General features: G+C 37.4%; 1 protein-coding gene across 4 annotated transcripts in view; it reads right to left on the bottom strand.

Moving 5' to 3' along the window:
• Positions 1-1,986: 1,986 nt before the first annotated feature.
• The window catches only part of NF1 (neurofibromin 1), a 261,641-nt gene continuing 240,960 nt past the window's right edge, over positions 1,987-22,667 (bottom strand). For 2 of the 4 annotated variants that reach the window (XM_060082451.1, XM_060082453.1), the window contains 7 exons: positions 21,264-21,386; positions 20,724-20,854; positions 20,466-20,566; positions 18,816-18,958; positions 18,416-18,462; positions 16,953-17,169; positions 1,987-5,674 (listed from right to left, as the gene is read on the bottom strand). In XM_060082451.1, the coding sequence (XP_059938434.1) occupies positions 5,532-5,674; positions 16,953-17,169; positions 18,416-18,462; positions 18,816-18,958; positions 20,466-20,566; positions 20,724-20,854; positions 21,264-21,386 (905 nt within the window). In that variant the 3' untranslated portion in view covers positions 1,987-5,531. The remainder of the gene's footprint in view (positions 5,675-16,952; positions 17,170-18,415; positions 18,463-18,815; positions 18,959-20,465; positions 20,567-20,723; positions 20,855-21,263; positions 21,387-22,667) is intronic. The other 2 variants (XR_009530430.1, XM_060082452.1) reach the window with 2 other exon arrangements.

The raw sequence follows: 22,667 nt of genomic DNA, 5'->3' as shown, positions 1-22,667 counted from the left end.
ATTCTGATGTGACTTTCCTATTTTATATGGAGGAAGTGGCCCCCACGGGGGATGTTCTGAACTCTGTAACCCCACGGGATTCTCTTTATCGTGACTAGCTTGACTCATAGCATAAACACATGGTAAAGGACCTAAAAAAATTTGGCCCAATTTAAATGTATGATGCGTCTTTGGAAATTTTAAATATGCACATATACATATATGTGGTGTATGTACATATGTACATATTATAAGATATAAATGGATTTTTAGAAGGTACTTAAAAAAAAGCCAAATCTACTAAAATTACAATTCCACATTAACATTATGAAATATCCACTTATGATTAGCCAGTACTTTTTGTTTTTTTATTATTTATTTATTTATTTATTTTTATTTTTTTTGTTTTTTTATTTTTTAATTTTATTTTTTTTTTTAGCCAGTACTTTTTTTTTTTTTTTTTTCTTTTTTCTTTTTGCGGTATGTGGGCCTCTCACTGTTGTGGCCTCTCCCGTTGCGGAGCACAGGCTCCGGACGCGCAGGCCCAGCGGCCATGGCTCACGGGCCCAGCCGCTCCGCGGCATATGGGATCCTCCCAGACCGGGGCACGAACCCGTATCCCCTGCATCGGCAGGCGGACTCTTAACCACTGCGCCACCAGGGAGGCCCTAGCCAGTACTTTTAAAAGAACAAAATGTGAGAGATTCAAACAAGCAGGGACTATGTTGCTGTAGCGTGGCCTAATATTTACAGAAACATAATCAACATTGTGAAACGGCTTCTTTTAAATTGGCAGCTAATAGGGTCTTGAGTGGAACTTACTTCCGTGAGAAGACTCTCTAATGAAGACAGGCCTGGCGTGTTACTGGCACGGCCGGTACAGTGAAACTGCAAATGGCTCATTAAATCAGTTATGGTTCCTTTGGTCGCTCGCTCCTCTCCTACTTGGATAACTGTGGGTGTCCTGGCATTTCTGACTGCTCATTTGAAAAGAACTAAAGTCACCTTAACCCAGAGAACGGAGTCACCCCTCAGTTTGGCAGGCCCTAAAAAAGTATTTGATGGGGTTCAGGACATGTGACCTCAAAATATGGCACCTTGGGCCTCCCTGGTGGCGCAGTGGTTGAGAGTCCGCCTGCCGATGCAGGGGATACGGGTTCGTGCCCCGGTCCGGGAGGATCCCATATGCCGCGGAGCGGCTGGGCCCGTGAGCCATGGCCTCTGGGCCTGCGCATCCGGAGCCTGTGCTCCGCAACGGGAGAGGCCACAACAGTGAGAGGCCCGCATACCGCAAAAAGAAAAAAAAAAAAAAAAAAAAAAGGCACCTTGAAGGAGCTTGAGGAAATGGCAGGAGCAGGAAGGTTTCTCTGACCTTTCCCCTGCCATCCTCTCCCGAAACAGGTCATAAAACCTTTACTTGAGAGGCACCCTCCCTAACTCCGGAGGAAAGGAGCATCCTTATCTCTGAAGACAAGACAGAGGGACTTCGAGAACTGGAACAGGGCTTGCTAGGTTTCCCCCACTTCACCGCACTTACCTCATAGTCTTTGACCTATCAGAGTTTTACACAAATGCTCACTCTTCATCAAACCTAGGATAGAAATACTCAGGCTTAACTGTTTTTTTCGGGTCTTCTCATCTCTTTTTGAAGGCTCCTGTGTCATGTAAAATTTATATTAAATAAATGTATATGCTTTTCTCCTATTAATTTATCAGTTTAATTTTCAGACTCAGCCAGAGACCCCAGGAGGCTCAAGGGAAACTTTTTTCTCCCCTACACATTTCACCAAAATTATTTTACCTTTCGTTTAGAGAGGTTCTGGAAATAGAAAGGTCCTTCCCATGGAGCGGGGGTGGTGATGGTGGTTTGAGGAGAACCCAAGACATCCTTAAAAGAAAGGAAATGGCCTTAATGTTTCAAAAGATCAGGGAGGAGTGCGGGGAAGTGAGAAAACAGAGCTGATGCATGTGAAGAAATTAAATAACTCCCCACATCTTAGAGCAGGTTGAATTTACATTTTACTTAAAAAAAAGGGGAGGAGTACATACACAGGGAGGAAAATGGGACGGGAACAACAATGATCTGAAATGGATTTCTACAGTTTTCCCCTACAATGGTAGATTTTGTCTGTTGGGCAGTATTTCTCCTGCTGGCGTACAACTGCTTACAATATTAACGAGGTTGTAGACAAGGGAACTGCCAAAGTTTGGGCCTGAATGGAAAAGAGAGGAAGTTATCATATACAATGTAAGTTTACAATACACAGCATTTTCTTTAAATGATGTAACGCAGTCGCAGGAAGAAGTTAACAGTACTAACACGAGAATAATCAAATTTTTGTTTGTTATCCATGTACAGCAACTAACTGCTTTACAAAAAAGCAAAATAATACAATATATCATCACAGGTATTTACAGTGTAGTAAATATACTTTTCTGTCAAATTTTACACAAACTATTTACAGGTGAATATACTGCATTAAAAAAAACTGTGTGGCTGACACTAAGAGTGAATTTTTATATAAGTCCATTGCATAACATTGAATAAGACATGCCTCATTATGCCTGGGTTGGGGGTGGGATGTAAAAACAAAACAAAACTAAAAAAACAGAAAAGCCAAAACAAAACTGAAAACCCCTAAAACCCACTGAGCAGGGAGGGTTGCCGGCTTACATTCTGTCTCCCCCAGGACATCTGTTCATGGGGGTGGCAGCTGGCTGTTCTCTGTGGTGTCCTCAGCCCTGGCCCAGGACCTGCACAGAGCCGGCACCCAGTAACGGACAGGTGCTGAGTGGATGCAGGACAGAGTACTTGCCACTTCCCCCAAAGCTAGTGAACTGGGTCTCGGTGCTGGCCAACAAGGGCACACCCCTGGGACAGGGCAGTGATAAAACAGGGAGATCATGCATGCCAAAAAACATGGTGAGTTAATGTTTTCCTTTTTAAAAAGTCAGGGGAAACACCCACAAACCCCAAACAAATTACTTTATAGAACTTACATCCAATTATGCAAAATGGGCAACCTACTATGAACTTCAGAATTTCTTGTGCAGGTTATAAGTATGAGGCCTAAAAAACAGTTTCATTTCTCAGAGGAAGCATACTGGTGAGAGATTTATCTCATGTGCATTTCAGTTTCTTGGAAAGCTGGATTTTCCTCAAAAGGCAGAAGTTCTTCAAACAAGGTAAATCTTAAACCTTAATAAGTTTTCAAATTCCCAGGATGTACGGGTGAAAAGTATTTTTGCAATTCATAGAAGGCTCAATTTTGATTTGTGCAATGCAGATCATTAATTTCATGAGGTACTTCAAGTGAATTCATCCATTCATTACATTAGAGGGAAATAACGAATAAATTTAAGACATAGCATACCTTGGAAAACTTGTTTATGGAAAGATCAATATTTTTAACGGTATACCTTTGGAAGTTCCTCTATTTTGATAGGAGAAGCAAAATAGCATAACACTACCCACTGTCATTGCACCAAACCAACAACAAAGAGGGAAAAACATGGAACCAAAATGATTAAAGGCTCGCATCTGCCTTTTATTCCAGGAGCCAGGAAGTTGTGATGCCCAGCCCAGAAGCTCTGGGGTGTGGGGGAACGTGGACCTTACCAGCAGCTTGGCATCCTTGGCACCGGGCTGTTAATGATCTGTTTCTAAACTCAGCTCTAGTCTTAATTCCTTATCGTCTCAGTTGCTCTGTTATTATAAACATTCTATTCTAATGAAGCGTCTACAATAGTTAAAAACAAAAGTTTAGTTAATTGCACCTGTCTTCAATATTTTCCAACAATTCAGTGTCAAAATAACTATTAACACTAAGGTTTTTTTCATTTTGGCTAACGGTTCTTACTTTTCCCAGGACTGTAAACAAATTAAAAAAATTAAATTCTTGTTATTTCTGAATATCAAAAGCAATTTTATTTACATTAACATATTACATTGTTACTGTGTGGATAAATGTGAAATGTGTTATATTATTAAAATCAGAACATTTAAATGTACCATTGATTTAGCTGTGGAATTTAATTTACTGAAATCTACTCATGAAATAGCACTTCAGGAAACTCTCCCTCCCCTAGGTTTCTTCTTCTCTCCCAAAGCCATTACACCTTAACATATAAAGGGAACCCAGGAATAGGGGGATAATACCTTCTTGTAATAAATATGGTTTAGTCCTAAATTGGGACATCCAGATACTAATATATTCACTGAAGTCAAATTATTTTGCACACTGCAGGTACCACAAAGAAATTGGATCTGCATTACTATGGAAATTCCAATGCCATGATAATCCATACCATTCAGTATAGCAGCAACTCTTAAGGTCCCCTATTGTCATAATAATGCAGGTTGACCAGTCTTTTCACAGTGATTAAATGCAATTCTATCATATAGAACCCAAATGTTTTTGCTAAAGAGATTCCTGATTTTTTTGGAGGGGAGAGGAAAGATTACAAGACATTTAAAATACATCTCATCAAAAATTTTGTGATAATATACACCACACTCTATGTTTCTGGGAAAATTATTAAACAAGATAAAAGCATCGTCTACTCTAATAGTCACGTACCATTCCATTTTGTATGGAGCTAATGCAACCATCTACGGAAATTACCTCCTAGGAACAATTTGCAACACTTTGTTCACTGATTACCCTGCTCGGAATTATTTAGGAAAGAAGAGGAGGAGGGGGAACACGTATAATTACTATACTTAGTATAGTTTTGGCTTACAAAAACAGAAAACGACTTTTAGCATATTTAAAGATTAAAAGATAATCAACTGGAGAAAAATATAAACTAGTTTGGATGACTGAGTTTGCATAAGGCCTCAGAACTCATCTCTTTAATTCGGTCATGTTAAGATACATGTGGTTACGCTTATTTTCCTGTAATTATTGCTAATACTCAAGTGTTAGTATTTCTTAAGAACCCACTACAAAATACTAAATCCCTCCTCCCCCACCCCCCAAAGTACCTCGCCTGTGGCTTTATGGTATGAAGTCACTGAGGCTTGACCTCTATGGTTCTTCAGTTTTGTTAAGGTAAAAAAAAGTCCACAGCTAAAAGTCAGATTAAACATACTGGGGTTATATTATTATTTCTCCCATTAACTTCTATCTTGAAAAGTGTGTAAATAAGACTAACACTTTACTTTGTATGTTGAAGAAGGGGAAAACATAGAAGGCAGAGCTCTGTGCAAATGGCTTTCATAGCTGGCCAGTAGTAGCAGTATTCAAGAAATCATCCTCTCTCACAATTGGGATGTTCTCAGTTCAAGTGTCCTGACCTCCCACTTTCTTTGCAGTTGTTCTGAACACTTGCTTAAACCAGACAAACCAAAAGTAGAAGAAAAAAAAGTTAAAGAAAAAAGCAGCATTAAATTTAGGCAACGCTTCCAAGAGTTGATCATCTGGCAACATGGCAGACTGGATGGGCTCATTATAAAACATGAAGTGCAGCATCACAGCACGGTGGTGAGGGGTCACTAGTGAAGAGCCCGTATAAGTTAAGTCTGTTTGAAAAAGGAAAGAAAGAAAGCTTCACATGATCTTCTTAATGCTATTACGTTTGAAACTGCCAGCGCTTCTTTGCTTCTGCACCTGGCTTGCGGATCCATGACGAGTTCGCCCACTGTTACAGTGCCCAGTGGTAGGGGAGAGTTCAACATTCTCCTTGTCAATTCCTGGAGAGAAACAGAGCAGCCAGTTACCCCCTCTCCTGTGGTGTTAAGCTCCAGGACTGAATCTCACGATTTGTATACAAGATACAACCTGGTGTATTGTTTTTGCATTCATTTTAATAGTCAGCTGCTAGAGTGTTTACAAAGATCTTGTCACACAGAAAACCTCACACTTTGTTAAGCAAAATTTGCTATCATGGCAGAAAAATAGCATAAGGAAAAACAAAAAAAAACCAGAGAAGTTGCAAGGAAGAGCTAGAGGCAGGCAGGATTGAGCTGAATGAAAGGCTAGCAGCCACCAAAGACTAGAACGCCTTCCTCCAAATCGTAACAGAAGCTTCCAGCAGAGGTCAGCTTCTAGCCACGTAGCCTTACTGGTGTTTATACACAGAATATATTCTGTAGTGGCAGAAGGTACAGAAATTCATCATTTCAAAGAAAGGCAGATGCTTTTTATTTTTTAAATCATAGTGCCTACCCCAAAGGAACTCAAATATTTACTGAGAAAATAATATATCAAAACGGTCATACTGTAGAATTTTTGCTTTGATCTTCTTTTCAACTCTGGCAAGTCATTTTTTGTTCTGTACCTTAAACCGATGCCATTTATTTCTCTCATGGAGGAGATTAAACCTCCCCAAACTGGGCCCTACAATGTATTTTTATAAATAATCTAATTAGTAACTTCATAAAAGTAACTAGAAGCAAAAACAAGGTATTTTTTACTCATCAGATTAGTAAAGATTACAAATTAGACAGGTAACAGGATAGTGGTTACCTCTGGGGAAGAAGTGACTGGAAGGGGGCATGAGGATGGTTTCTTGGGGTGATGGCGATGTTGTTTCTTGATCTGGATACTGGATTTTTAAGTATGTTTACTTCTTAAAAGTTCATTAGGTTGTAAATTTATCATCTGTGTGCTTTTCTGCCACACTTCAATAAATTTACTAAAATAATTAGACCAATTATACCCACCTTTGACATAACTACTGATAGGAAAGCAAAAACTATTTTAGCAAGTTGTATCAAAATGTAAAGTACTGATTGGTATTTACTGATACAGAAAAATGACCATAATTTTGGATTAGGGGGAAAAAATCCACTTACAGGGGAAAATAAACAAATAAACAAAAAGGCTAGGAAAATATTTGCCAAAAAATGTTCTCTCTGGATGGTGTGATTTCAGGTAATTTTTACTTTATTCTTTTTTTTTTTTTGGCTGAGCCACTCGGCTTGCAGAACCTTAGTTCCTTGAACCCATGCCCCTTGCAATGGAAGTGTGGAGTCCTAACCACTGGACCACCAGGGAATTCCCTGCTTTATTCTTATCTGTACCGTCTGAATTTTAAAATAAACAGTAAATTTGACAATGGAAAAATTTCTATTTTTGGACAAAAAATAGTACGTCAAGTCAAAAAGTATTTATGTTACTGAAAATGTACATAGACCCACACAGCTATTTGTTTGTTGGTTCTTGAACAGGAAATGGATCTGTGATGACCTCCTTCTAGGAGCCACACATCTTTGTTTGGATTCAGCCTTGAATTCAACTCAGAGTATGAGGCATCTACAGGCACCTGGTCTGATTTACACAGGCTCCATAGAGGTTTGCTGTCTTGAGCTTATCAAAGGAACACTGGCATGTGAAAAAGTGCACTGGGCTGGGAGTGTGAGTGCATCATTAAAAATGTCATCAACGCCTCTCCGGGAGGCAAGCATAGTGAACCCACTCTTGAATCTGTTCCAATCTAATCCTATGGGTAGAAAGCTAAACGGAAGAAAATACACTGTGATGTTCAAAGAACTTTTCTCTGGGTAGCAGAATTCTGGATGATTTTTATTCTCTTCTGCATATTTATTTGCATCTTCTCCAGAGCTATTTAAAAAAGAAATAACAAAATTGAAAGGAGACTGCTCATCATCCCTTGAATGCGCCTTGAACTCTGTAATGTGTATTTGTGCAGCTCTTTCAATTGCCTTACCAATCTCTACAAGACAAAATGCAACCCGTATTTTTTCTCATCTGTTTCTTTCATGATGCATTCCCCTGCCTCTTGCCAGAACTATTTTCTCCCTCCCCTTTTTTCTGCCTATTTTTATATGGCATTTATATTTTGTCTATATTATCACAACTTGTGTATATGTCATATTTTCTCTACTAGAATAAAAGCATCTAGAAGGGCAAAGATCGTTTATCATTCATTTTTATTTTCCTGTAAGATCTAATTGACGTCTTTTTCAACAAACACTGGTTGAACCGATGTTTCCATTTTTAAATGTGATGGCTGCAATTCAGAGCCAAAAAGCATGCAACCCCTGATCTCCAGTGGGGTGGCGCCATATTTTTATTGGAAAAGACAGTTTTTTTTTAGCTTCTTCCATCTGAAGTGATCATGAACTTGTCTGAGTATTTGATTTTCCAATTCCTCAAATTTGCATGTGGCCTAAAAGTTCAAGTCCAATAGTTCCTTATCTAGGTTTATATCCTCAATAGGAAATAAGAATCAGGCAAAACTAGAACTTTAAAGATAAGGGTTTGAAACAATCAGGGGATGGTCATCAGGAGGGACACAGTGTTAATGACCACTGGAGGGCCAGTGGCCCTGTGCCAGCAATCTTCCACTCTGGGGCTCTTTCTTGTGTGACCACCTTTGGTGCAGCCTTGCCACTGCTGGACTACGGCTCATTCTGGGGGTGGGGGGGCAGAGCAGTCATCACACTGCAAGGTGGCAAAGCTTCTAGCTGAGGACAAGGGCCTGTTCAGTTTAATTCTTAAGAATTAAAATTATATAAATTATAATCAGAGTAAGTCACTAGGGTGAAGGTTTTTCTTCAAAGACATACTAAGAATATTCCATTTCCTGTTTTGTTAAGCAAGTAACCTTCAGACCTCGAAATAAAATTTTATTGGGTTGGCCAAAAGGTTCGTTTGGGTTTTTCTGTAACGTCTTACGGGGAAGCCCGAATGAACGTTTTGGCCACCTCAATAAATGTTAAGGGTAAGAGCAAGCAATAAAGTTTTACACATACTGTGACCTCAACTACATAAAGAAAAGAAATAGGAAGGATATGCACCAAAATGTTAATAAACAGTGATTATCTTAAGAGTGGTGGGATTATAGGTGATTTTTTCTTCTATTTTTCTGAATTTTTAATTTTCTTCCCTAATGAGCCTGTGTTCCTTTTAATTAAAAATCTTAAAGTATCACTGACCTAAGACTGTCACTGATAACCCAAAACTTCAATGCTATGTGAGAGGCTGATGTCCCACTTTTACTCAGTTTTCATCTCAATTCATTACCTGTTTTTGTGTATATGTTTTCTTCCTACTTAGTGACCCAACCCTACAAGTCCCACACAGGTAAATGTGGCACGATGGTGATTCCTAAGTTCAACTTCACAGCAAAGGTGTTTTATTTAAGGATCTAAGGAGAAGCTGACATAAAAATCTTGGAGGTTTTTAAAAAAAGCATTATATTTATACCCAAAAATAGCACCTTGAAAAAAGCCAGGTTAGTATGAAACAGAATGATACCAGTATCCTGGTTTCTAAGCATAATTCTCACTTTTGAGAATGTTGGCAGCATTCTTCTTAACCCTCTGAAAATAAATCTAGAAACCTTTCTAGAACGTAGAGAAGGGTTTGTTCTCAACATTCTATAGGAAAAACTCTCAGATTATCAGCCTGACTGCCCAAATGGAGACAGATCCATCTTGCTTTGGTACATATACTATATTTTACATTGGTGAGCAGACCTTGGTGCTGTGCTCCTGCTCATCAAGGCCGCTTGGAGGCTTTGCATCCTGGTCTCTCTTATGCCCCTAAGCACTGGCTTTCCCTTCTGACTCTCAGTGGGCACAGAAGCAGAAATCCATGAGGTGACAGAAATCCAAAGGCCACCACCCAAGTGAAATAAAGGTAAAAACCTCTGTGGTCCTGACTTGCTAGTTTAAATTCCTTTAGATATGCTGTGGTTAAGCATGCAGCCAGTTACAAACAACATGCAGGGCAGAAGAAGCTGAAGATTCTCTACAGCAGTGCATGAATAAGCACTGTGCTTCAGTGAATTGTGGTGGTTCCAGATAAAGCTAAAATTCTAAATAAAAAGTGTTATTGGCCAAAATTCAGTGAATTAAGAGGGGGAAAATTTATTAGATTACACTATAGTTAAATAACATATATAAATAACTTATATATCTATTATATGTCTATCTCCTCTGCTCAAACATTAGTTCCTTGAAGGCAGGTATCAGGGTTTATTTTGACAACTAGGGATATAGTTCCAGGCTGACAAATAATTTTTAAAAAGTCACCTATTTTTTTAAACACCAAAATGATTTCTCAAACTGGAACCTAATATTTTCATGAAATAATAAAAGGATTGAATCCCTTTTAGCTCTTGAGAAGCTGAGGAAAAATGGGTTAGGTGATTTGTGAGAAGTTATTTAACAAAAATGAAAGACATAATAATCCAAACCTCCCACCACCTGCACAAGGTGACAGTAAGTTCCCTGAATCTGCATTGCTTAGTTTATCACATATATCATATGGCAAACCTGTCAGAAAACTCTTAATGCATCTATGAGAAGGCAAAGCTGTCAGAAGTCTCATTTGCTACACATACAGTGAGGCACATCAGAAGACCCAGGTTCCCGTCTGTTTGGATCAGAACTCTTATTTGGTTTCAGTTCTTAATCTGGCAATTAAAAATAACAGTAAACGTGCCTATTTCAAAGGACTGTTAGAAGAATCAGATAGGCTAGGTGAAGACTTTTTGCACACAGATAATTACAGCATAAATTAAGATGTTCCTAATACCTGAAAAAAAAAAAAAGACCAAGTGAAGTACTGAAAGGAATTTTAGAACAAACGCAAAGGACTCGAATTTTATACCAGAATTTGTAAAATTACTGACACTAATGTAAATAAGCAAGAAATATGTCTTCTTAGAAGAAAAGATAACTATAGCTTGTTCTTATGCTATAGTAATACATTGATGGGAACGTGTTAAATATATATTTAGAAAATTCATATTTTGAGCTAGATATACAAAAGAGTAACTAGAAGAATTTTTTAAATATTTGTAACGGTCTTTCATCAATTGCTAACACCTCTTTTTCTATACAGGTCTAATCTTTCTGTATACTACTCACCGAAAAGTAAAAGAAAGAAAAGGCATCTTTTATAAATTAGACATAAGTGTATCACATTTTTTTCTTCTTAGTCCTTTGAGCTAACTAAGGACCACATTCCTTTCTTTTTAACACGGGTGACAGAGTGGACAGCCAGCATTAATTTCTATGGAAATGCTGGGGTTGGCTTTGTATCTATGTTTGGGGAAAATAACTCCTTCCTAAGCTAAAAAATCTTCCCCAAACCACATACCCTCCCTTCTCTATTAACTCTCCCTGGAGTTTCTTGTTAACCTGTCTGTGTTAGTCCAGGGCTGGGACTGCATCTTCAGTGTTCAGGGGGAGCATGAACAGCTCTTTCATCACGACAAGTCTCAGCCCTGTGGCACCGTAAGCATCCAGACCTTACAGTTAATGGCCTTACAGATTCTTTAGGTGCCTGAACCAGACTCTGCTTGCAGGGATTGGTGAATGAAGTCTCATGCCACGTGCCCAGGATGAGCGCAGGGTAAGCAGTATTTCGTGCAAAGATGACAAAAGTAAAGAGTACCTTGATGAGGCAACAGCTGCATGAAAACTGCTGATTTAGAGCAAAGGCAGAGAAGCTTCACAGACACAGAATGGAAGAGAAAAACGAAAGTGAGTGATATCCGAAAGATTTTTAAAGGGTGAAATATGATTAGATACTGGAGAATTATTATTTTCCTTGGTTTTCAGGAGGGTTCTTGTTTTAATTAATGAAGTCTGACCATTAATTTCCCAAACATTACTATCTCTAAATAAATGGCAGAACTTACAATTTTACAGATAGATGCGTTTTTACCACCTATATTAGAAGAAAGAATTTTAGTGTAAATCAAGAATTACAATAAAAAATGAAATGGAAAATTAGAAGAAATTACACCAAGCAATTGCTCAGTTTAAAATTATTTTCCTCCCTTAAATACGGGGTAATAACAAAGAAAAAAGAAGAAAAGCTAAATCAAGAATATACCAAACAAAGGTTTGGGATATGGTAAGCAGTTCCCTAAAACATTACAATTGTTTTGGAGATTTTAAGTAGTCTCAAAATAGAGGCCTCTAAGTTTCTTCTAAGAGGGAGACATTTTAAACCTGGTAAACACAGCAGAAGTGTGACTAAGTCTACCCTTTGGAGAAATGGTTTTGATAAACTAACCTTTTCTGCACACAGCTGTCAGCACTGCTGGGCTAGCTGATCCACCCAGCTTCCTGGGAGGGAGGTCTGCATTACAGAAGCAAAGTGACTGAATAACTGACAGGCCTGGACATAGCCCCAAAATAAAGTGAAAGAAGTGAATTTAAAATTAAGTTCAACTAAATAGGTCTTTGCTCTAAAAAATCCATACTCTAATACTAACAGTAAAATAAGGTGATCAAAGAAAAAAATTAAAGTTTTTTTTTTCCAAGTGCAAAAACATTTAAAATAGATCACAGGCTTATTTTTGTTAAAAAATTATAAAATATGTGACCTCACATATTTTTGAGGTCAAAAATATATTATAAAACTTTTGCCGTCATTATTACCTGAGTTTTCCGAACAGATGTCCCTTTGAATGATCAGAATAGTGTACAGTACAAAGTACAACATAAGTACAAAAGAGATCACGAAAGAGGGCAAAATAGTTATCTGTGTATACTTTGCCACTCTTACTGTTCTGAAATCTATTTGAGGGCAGGTCTCATGTCCTAGTAGCCCCCGCCACTCCCTTGGGTCTAACAGAGTCCCTTGCATGTAGTAAACACTGAATATCTGGGATAATTCAAGATAAAATCTGGATTTCAGGTTATTTTCTACAGAGCATTGTAGTATTAATCGCGTACCTAAAAATCAAAGAACTTGTGTACACAAAGAATTTGTTAAACAACATGACTCAGAAGGAAATAACAACTTTAGCTGAAACCGAATACTGAGATCCACAGGCAAAAACTGTCAAGTCTCTGGGGACCAGGGTCTCTCTCATCTTTAAATGTTTCAGAGTACCTAGTGTATACCTACAGAATAGGTGTTCGAATGTTTACTGAATTAAATTACAGTGTGAAAAATATTAGGAGGTCTCGGTAGAGTGTAAATTAAATTTTAATACATTGGAAATGAACCTATTTAATTTCTTTTTAATGAGTACTAAATTCCATATAATTCCATCTGGATTTTTATTTCTAGTATACTTGCTCCTTAATATCTAAAGAGGATACAGGAAGACTATTTGGAATGCATACTTGAAATGGTTATAAAGCACTCACAATATGGCTTTTAAAAAGGCTTCTTTGCTCATCCTGTAAGAGAGCCATTTATGGCTTGGCCTTAAGCACGAGAAAGTCCCATATATAACATTTTTAGTAGATAGGTTTTATTTTCTAGTTCTAATCCTGGTTCTTCAATTCATGTCCAGCTCAGCTACACTGGACCTAAGAATGGATCGCAATATCAAATTTGAAATATTCTTATCTATCAGAGAGTAAATATTACGGATTCTCTTCAAGATTCTCATAGCGGCATGTGGGAAAATCTGAAGAGACAAAGTTTTATGTCCATTTGGCTAAAAGGACCACAGTTAACACAATTTCATATGCACTGAACTCTGAGTACAGTCCACTGTCTCCACTGATACCAAGTCAATTTCTACTAGGAGTGGGGTCAGAAGACAGTCATTTATGTAATTTTATATACAGAGTTATAAAACAATCCTTCTTGTGCTAAGGGGATAGACAAGTGGGCTATGATCATCTGTCAAGAAGAATGGATTTTCAGAGACAACTGCTTTATGTAAATGACCGCTACTTCCTCAAAAGCTGGTGACTGATGAATTATCACCAAAATTTTTACCTAAGTAAGGTTTAGTGTTTCATGGGGGAGGGCGAGGGGGTTCATGAATTTCTTATCCAGCTAATTTGACAGCAGAGAATACTGGAGACCAAAAGAAGATACAGCTTAGTGGCTGATCCTGCTAGGTACCAAAGATCTAGAAAGCAAAGTCTTGCACTGACAGGGAAAGTTTGAAGCAAAGGCTTGAGCTGTGTGCAGATCAGCAACTTTTGCTTTTTGACATAAAGAAACAGAGCTTTCACCTGTTTAAAATTCAGTAGACTAGCGCAGGTTGACGTTGGGTAATTTGATGGCAAGCCACACTTATGCTCCATTTCAGGGAGTGACACAGGGCTTCTTTAAATGCTTCTGCTTAGGACTTGGCTGATGGAAGTGGAGACAGGGAAATATTCTGGTTTCTATACAACCAAATAGCGAAGCCAAAATACTGGAGTGAGTTATGAGTCTGGATTAGATTCATCACTTCTTTTAGCCCTTTGATATCAGCAAACTCAGATCCACAAAGAATTGAGGAGATAGGGATGTAAGATTACAAGGAGCTAAAGATATAAAACAGCGTACCTACTTATAAAGTATTAACTCTTGTAAGAGGTATTCCCTAAGAGCAAATGACAAAAACACAATAATTAGGTAAATAGATAAATCAGGATCCTTTCATGGAGATGAGCCCACAGTTTAATGGGTTTCATCGAAGAGTAAAGTTACTAATGAAAAGATAAACTCTTTCTCTAATAACATGTAGTAAAATAATCTGGTGAACCAAAGGACATACAATTTACAATTTAGAGGCAGAAAAACACCGTTATTCTACTTAATTAATTGTATTACTTTTAAAGCTTCAGTTTCTTTTGAGAATAGTCAGAGGTTTCCAGGGTGTTATAATCTATTCAAGCAGCCATCTTTGGAGAACTACTGGAGGTGATACAGTAGGTTTAAAACTGTAACCAAAACCACAAATGCTCTTCTTTGATTTCTCTAAACAATTCTAAATAAGAGGTTACAGAGTAGGACTACTTTTCTAAGCAAATGATATGGCTAATGTCCAATCAACACAGGACATGAACAGTTAATCAACTAGCAGAAGAACTTGTACGGGTACCTTTATTCTTAATCTGATTATTTTATTGTCTCCATCAGTGGGCAAAGATGGGCAGAAATACCCCTGACAATTAGTTTGGGTTAAAAAAAAAAGTCAATGTAAAAACAACTGAACATTTTGACAGCTTTAACATCACTTTAGTAGCCCAAGAGGCAAAAGACTGGTCAAAATGAACCAAACTTTAAAAACAAGAGGATCAATATAGACGGTCTACGAATTTTCTACTTGTGATTAACTTCAGTGGTTGACTAACCCAGATGATAGAGAGCTCTACAGAAGAAAAGGAGCAGTGGACTTAAGGTAAGGCAGACGGAAGTAATGAGACAGAAATAAATAAATGAAAGAAAAAGGGAAAGGCAGGGGAAGGGAAGGAAGAAAGATGACAGATACGGAAGGCAATGAACGTGGCAGAAAGAGCACTGGCTTTGGTTCTAGGTAAGGACTGTGTGATAAAGCAATTCACTTAGCTCTTCTAAACTCAGTCTCCCCTTCACACACAACATTGTGAGCCTAGAACTAAGTTATCTCTACAGTAACCCCTAGCTCCAAAATGCTAAGATTTTATGGCGGGAGGCGGGGGGTAGTGGTGATGAGGGAAAGAATTCAGTGGCTGCAGTATCTAGAAGAAAGTAAACGTAAAGGTTTGCCCTGGCTTTAACAGTTGAAATGCTGATAACGGGGCAAGATCATAGGCACACTCTAGTGCATAAGAATCACCTGGGTGTTTATTAAACACAGATTGCCGGCTGGGCCCCACTCTTGGAGTCTCTTGTGCAGGAGGTCTGGGGTGGGATTCTAGCGTTTGCATTTCTAATAAGCTCCTAAATGATGCTGAGGCTGCTGGTCTGGGACCACACTTGGAGAAACACTGTTCTAGGGAATAGGTGACAGAGGCCAAATAAACACAGTTATATGGGGAAAAAAAGTTGGCTAGATTTCTCTTATTTCTTGGGGGGGAGAAAACCTGACTAGGTGCAGTAAGGTGATTGATAAATAAATGCTGGATCAAACAAATTGTTTCCTCTGCTGACCAAGGCTTTGTTGTTGACCAAAGTTTAATAGATGAATATAGTTATTTAATATAATGGTTTATCATATGAATTGGGTATTAGATTTGCCAAGTTCTTCAGAACCTTCAAAACTATGTATGTTTAAACATTCATGCAAAACTGAGATTATAAACTGGGAATTCTACTTATGGATCTTGAACGTCACAAAATAGTTATAATACATCATTTGGCTTTTTAAAAGAAAATCCATGCTAACACTTAACTACGTCTAATACTGATAACTTTTCCTTATAGCATGAGGTGTTTCATAAGTAAACTTTTCAGATAATGAAACTTTAAACACAAAACCTTTTTAATTTTAACCATTTTAGAAAGATATCTTTCTGAATAGAATACATGACCACAACGGAAGCTTTCCTTCATTACCCACTGTCATCATAAATACACAATGGCATCAGTTCTGTAATGAATTGAATACACCTCCAGGGTTTGACCAGAGTCATAAGAAATCATCCGCTTTGTCACTGAATAAGCCCAGAGTTCTGTACGTTTGCCATTTCTGCCATCTTGTTTATCTCAGCCCCACCCGAGCTATTAGCTGTTATTTCTCAGTTTATCTGCCTCTTAGTTGCATGCTGAATGGGCATACTTTCCCCACTTGGACCTAAGAGTGACTCCAGAGTCAGGAATATGCTTATGGGCTTTAAGATGTTATTTTTTTGAGCTGGCATTTTTGTCTGGTTGTTTATTTACTCCTAGATTTTCAGGTTGTTGCTGGCAGCAGGGAAAAGGGGCACTACTATATTTTGTATATTTCTGGGATACAGTATGCTATATCAGAGACACAGAAACACTAGGGCAAGGTTAGTATATCTAGTAAGGGAATTATAAATCTGTTCACTTACAGGGTTATATACCTTAGGTTATACTCTTCCTGCCTAAACTCTAAAAACTTATCAACCTTGGAACACTATGTGAACACTCTAAACATTTCACTATCTTTGTATAACTGTTTGAAAGTAGACAGCTCTACAGAAACCAAAATTCAAATCGGCTACAAGGTAAAGAAGAAATGTAAGATGAATTTCATGATAAAAAGGAGCAAAATCTGCTATAAACTGATAACAAGGGAATTCCTAATGTTGGTATAGTAATATTATTGCTCAAATTTATATAAAGATTGCATTTACTGACCTGGGGAATGCTGGGAAGTTGCAAGTGAGGTCATGGAATTAGAAAGGTTAAGGTTAGCAGTAATACTAAGCTGGCTCTGCACTGCAGGAGGATAAGGAGATGTGGGTGTCAGGAGGGACTCCTCACTGGTTTCTTCATCAATTCCAGGCAAATACGTGTCAATCAAGGCATCAAGAAACTTAACAATAAGCTCAGCATAGTCTGGGATTTGTGTTTGCTGTAATGGAAAATAGGACATTATTTTAGCTCTGTTCTTTTTTCTTTTTTTGTAAATCCCCCTTGAAGCCAAAAAAGATAAATTCAATTTTTGTTTTGGGCTTAATTTACTATTTTGCTTCCTTTGTACTACAGATCATTAAAAAAAAAGGGGGTGGAATCATATTTGTAGACTACCATGGGACTTACAACTGGGAATTTTATTCAGCTAACACTTATAGCTTCCAGATGAACCTGTGATTACTGAAGGCCATGCACAAAGACTGAATTAATTCTGAGACAATCCAATCATCAGGAATGATGTCTAGTCTATTTTCCAAAACGAGAAAATGAGCAGAGCATCATCCCAGCTGCCATTTAGAGATTCAACTAACTAAATACCGCGAAGGGCTCGGAGGGTTACTGGCAATCAAACTACAAAAGTCCCCGCATGATATACTTATTTCTGTGACTTCAGGCCCCTTTTTTAAATGACAGCCTTTGCATATCAAGAGATATGCAGTAATAACTAAACAAAACAAAACTAAGTACTCGATTGTTAAAATTAGAACAAGGTTTATGCAATTCGTATTGATTTAGCACCCCTATCTCTAGAACACTGCACTAGGGGAAGAAAAAGAAGTCCTGCCTTCAAGGAACCTCAATCAATTTGGAGGGAGGCCACATACAGAGAGAATAATTAAACACACATTTATGAAGCACTATATCAACTAACGCCAATCAAAGAACAAACTGAATGGAGCAAATGAGGATATATTCAGGGAAGAGTGGATCTAATGCAACAGGTTGGAAGGAAAAATGTTTTCTTGAGGTAAATTTCTTTTTCATTATGTAATTTTTAAAAGTGAGGTTTAATTGACATATAACATTATATTAAATTCAGGTCATGAGGTAGATTTTAAACATACGTAATGCTCCTTCCTAATCACAAGATACCTAAATGTGTGCATTAAGATCATCAACTACATGAGGGACCGAGGGCAGAAAGTTTATAGAGGTTTATCATACGTTTCTGAAAAGTCAAGCATAAATTAAGTTGAATTTTTTTTTTTTTTGGTAAAAGCTAGTATATAAACATATTAAAGGTGCTGCCTCTTAGAAAGAATCGTGTGGTAGAAAACTTTTAATAAAAATAACGTATGTGTTTTTTGTGAATCATTCTGGTTTTCAACATATTGCCTTAAAGCAGGCACAGTAATATAAATACAACTTTCATTTTGTCAATAGAGAAAAAGATATTTTCTTACCTTTGAAAAGGGTCCTGCAAACCGCCATAGGCCATTAAAACCAAAACCTGCAACAAATCAAATGTTACTCTTATAGCAAGCATGACACTCTTTCAGTCTTAACAGAAATTATATAGTTGATGATATATAAAACCCCCACACACAGTGAAAACATTTTTTTTTAGAATGAGTGTCAAAGTAGACTAAAACTCACTGAAAATATACCCAGTATAAAACCATATTTTAGTTAAAAAGTTGTCAACCACTTATTGTACTGAACACATAATTAAAAGTCAGAAAATGGCATGTTAGAGAGGTGTGAACAAGCCTATTCCTCATAAGGAATTCTTCAGCCAGTGCATCCTTTAATAGCACACGTTTGAAGTTCATCAACCATCCTCCTCCCGATACGTTTATTTACTTTGCAGGTAAGATGTTTGGTACTGTGGTGGGGATTCTTCATGGTACACCACACTTTGCACAATCCCATGGATTGGATTTAACAAATTTGGATCTTGGCACAATGACAACAGGGTGTTGATCTTAGAGTCCAACAAATTGTGCCTAAAAAAATAAAAGTCAACAGAGGAACATTTTAAAGGAAAATTAAATGAAAATATATACTGGAAAATATTTTTCCCTAGAACAGTATGATAAAAATGAAGGGTGATGAGTGGTTTTCCAATTCTTCTCTAATGAACGTGTGTATTTGCTTTTTTGTTTTGTCTTTTGTGTTTAAGTCGTTAGGAAAATATGGTAAAAGCACCTAACTAGCACTGTCATACAACCATGCTTAACTATATATGGTGACTATTTGCTCAAGACAAGGTTGGTTTCTGTCTGCCACTCAGCATGCTTTAGGACCATCTCTTTCTGCTGATTATTGATATGTACCCAGGAGTTAAAACTAAATTTAATATTAATCAGTGTTTAATAAATGCTGAATCAGATCGAATGAGGAAAGCAAAATTAGCTTGGAGGGGGTGGAATGTATGATCAAATTCAAACTTCTGAGGAAATTAACTATTTCTAACCCAGCTATATCCCATTAATAAAAATAACCAAGGGGCTTCCCTGGTGGCGCAGTGGTTGAGAGTCTGCCTGCTGATGCAGGGGACACGGGTTCGTGTCCCGGTCTGGGAAGATCCCACATGCCGCGGAGCGGCTGAGCCCGTGAGCCATGGCCACTAAGCCTGCGCGCCCGGAGCCTGTGCTCCACAGCGGGAGAGGCCACAGCAGTGAGAGGCCCGCATACCGCAAAAAAAAAAAAAAAAAAAAAAAAAAAAAAACCCAAGAGCCAAGTATATAAAATTCTGAAATTTATAAATAAGATTAAACAAAAACAAAGAAATAATGATACTACACAGAAGGCCTAAATTAGGAAGAGAGTTTCCCAAGTTTCTTTGGGTTATTTAGATTTGAACACTTTGAGGCTAATATGATTTTAGCCCTTAAGAGAGAATAAAATTCATCTCCTAAATAAGAAGTCAATTTTGTTTTCACTCAGCTGTGGATTAAAAACAAAAGCTTTACTGAAAAAGAAAACAGAACAGGTATGCTGATTTAAATATAGCAATCTAACAGCTTTCTCCTAAGTGAGGAAATAAACCATGCTCATCACAATGAAAAATGTAAGAAAATCACAAGATAAAAAAATGTTTTTCCCACTCTGACAAGTACAGGTTTCTGGTAACTGACTACACTGCTGAACTGAATGAATAAGCATTTTCAGAACTCCAATGGAAAACTGATGAATTCATAAAAGTGCTAACAAAAGATCAAGATGAAAAAAAATTAATTACATGGGACTGAGTGAACTGATGAGGATGATTATAATTTTTGTGACTTTCTGTTTGAATTAAAAAAAAAATGCTTTTCCCGATCGACAGGCCAAATCTAGTCCTAGGTCCCATTAAACCCACTGTCTCTAAGCTAAAAATCACTATCACACTACTTCACGTTCCCCTCTCCACAACCAGTGAACACTACTGGGTGATACTTTTCCTAAGCTTTTATAAAACATTTGACTTCAAGACAGATACAAAAGTTAAACACAAGTGGAGATACTTACACAACAGGAAAAACTTTGGGGAAAACAACACTAGCTTCTGCTAAGTATTCATAAAGAATTCGTTGATCAAACTCATCCGTGGTGTATTTCACCAGCGTAGCCTGCAAAAAAGTAAACAAAAAACATTTTATTTTGTGGCTGAATTGTTACCTGTTTCGGTGAGAAGCAGAATATGGCCTTCCTTTCATGTTTTTAATATTTAAGGGCCTTCTAAGAGTAGACTGGAAAAAAAACCCCACAAAAAGCAAAAAGTATTACCAGAACAGTAAGAAGAAGTGCTTGGATCTTCGGATCAGTAAGTACTTCTTCATCTAAGAGAACATTTGATTCAGACACTGAAACTTTACGTAAATGTGGGTGCTGTTGTGATGAGGAAATCCTTTGAGTTTCTGTGGTAAGATATGGATTAACACAATCAGGTATATTAATCAAATATAACACACTAGATACTACTTCACATAACAGATTTTAATGTCACTTCTAAAATTCGATAGCTTTTTAATAGACACTTAAAATATCAACATAAATATCATACAAAATTACTATTCACCTATATAAAAGTTCTGGCTAGCTGTATACAATGTTGTATATCATATGTATGCTTACTTTCTACACAGGTTTCAGGATATCTGTCATTTTAAGGACTGTATAGCTTGTCTTTGTCTTTTGAAAAAGAGCAAATGTTTCTATATTTTATCCTAATGATACTAAGAAATGGCTGGAAAGCAAATATGGCTTTAATGTACTCTCCCTCCTTACTTTCAATGATCTAGATTAATTATTAACTTTGTTTCTCACCCATTTCATAATCAGTTTCTGCTACTCTCCTCATTTTGGGGGGTGTTGTGATCCCTGATTCCATTTCTTGCCTTTTAGGAGCCTTTGTGTCTGATATCAAGTGATCAAAACTTTTCCTTGTTCCTATAAACAAAAGTTACAGAATATGGAAGTTCATTAACCACAGTGTCTGTGAATAGGAATATACTAAAAAGAAAATGTTTGGGCATAAAGTGTTTAAGTTTTCACTTAAGGACCCAAAGAAAGCTCAAACATATCCCTGGGGCAGAGTTCCTCTCCTTTCCTGTTTTTTTCCATCTTCTCAAGGAATTTTGGCCACACAGTTGTTCTGTTTCAGGACAGGATGTGCCTTATTGGTCCAAATTAAATTGAGATTACACGCACTACACTGGAGGTAAACCAAACTCCACCAACAAGTACAATATTTGATAATAAATACAGAGATATGTGCTGTTTAGTAGCAAAGATCAACTATGTCTGAACAGCCTTTTTTCAATTTAAGGCATTCTGCTGGTGCCAAGAATGAGTCATTAACCTATGAAGAATTTCTAAAAGTAGACAAAATCAAAGTTTGATTTTACTTCTTCAGGCTTTGAAAAAAGGATGTGCATGCCTCAAAGTACTAAATAATAGATACACTGGGAGATGCTTCAAAAATAGCAAGCAGTACCATTTCCCACTTGGCTTTGAGTTTCTCTAATCATGTATTATACCAATGTTAAATACCTTTCTCTTAAAGTAAAAGTATTGAAACTGGATTATTTGGAACTTATATATTTCTGTTCTTTATATTCCAAGAACGTCTCTTATTTTTCTTGGTACAGCTCTAAGAGCAAATCTGGAATACTTTTGACAGTATTATTTTTTAAAAGCCAGAACTGAAGCCACTATAATTACATATGACAATTGAACACTTGAGAAATTTAATGTTCTATTAACCTCAAGTTTTAATACTAATAATTATTCACAATAGTCATAAAAATCAAGGTCAAATAATTTAACAGCCCAAAAGAATCTAGTCCACCCCCTTCATTTCCTGTACCTGTAAACTGAGGAAGCCATGAGCAGTTAAGAGATTAGCCTGAAGTCGCAAGCCTAGGCATCCAGTTAGTGACCAGACTTAAAATATCAAATTTCCTAAAAACCAATTCGTGCTTTCATACTGCATGAGATCAGGACACCACTCTCTACGTTTAGTTTTCTTACTTTCCTCATTCTTCCTTTTTTACTTTACACTCTGCATTCTTCCTGGGAGATCTCCTTCCACTCCCCATAGCTTCAGCGGTCTAATGAACTAATCAATTCTAAACGTGCCACTTGTCCACTTCTCTCTTCCTCAACTCCAGATGTATGTTTTCATTTATCTCTTACATATACACGCCAAGAATCCTGAAGGGATCTCAA

This window comes from Mesoplodon densirostris, chromosome 18 (assembly GCF_025265405.1).
Source record: "Mesoplodon densirostris isolate mMesDen1 chromosome 18, mMesDen1 primary haplotype, whole genome shotgun sequence".
In the NCBI taxonomy this organism is placed as follows: Eukaryota; Metazoa; Chordata; class Mammalia; order Artiodactyla; family Ziphiidae; genus Mesoplodon; species Mesoplodon densirostris.
The sequence above is the reverse complement of the archived record's forward strand: the minus strand, read 5'-3'. Positions and strand labels throughout refer to the sequence as shown.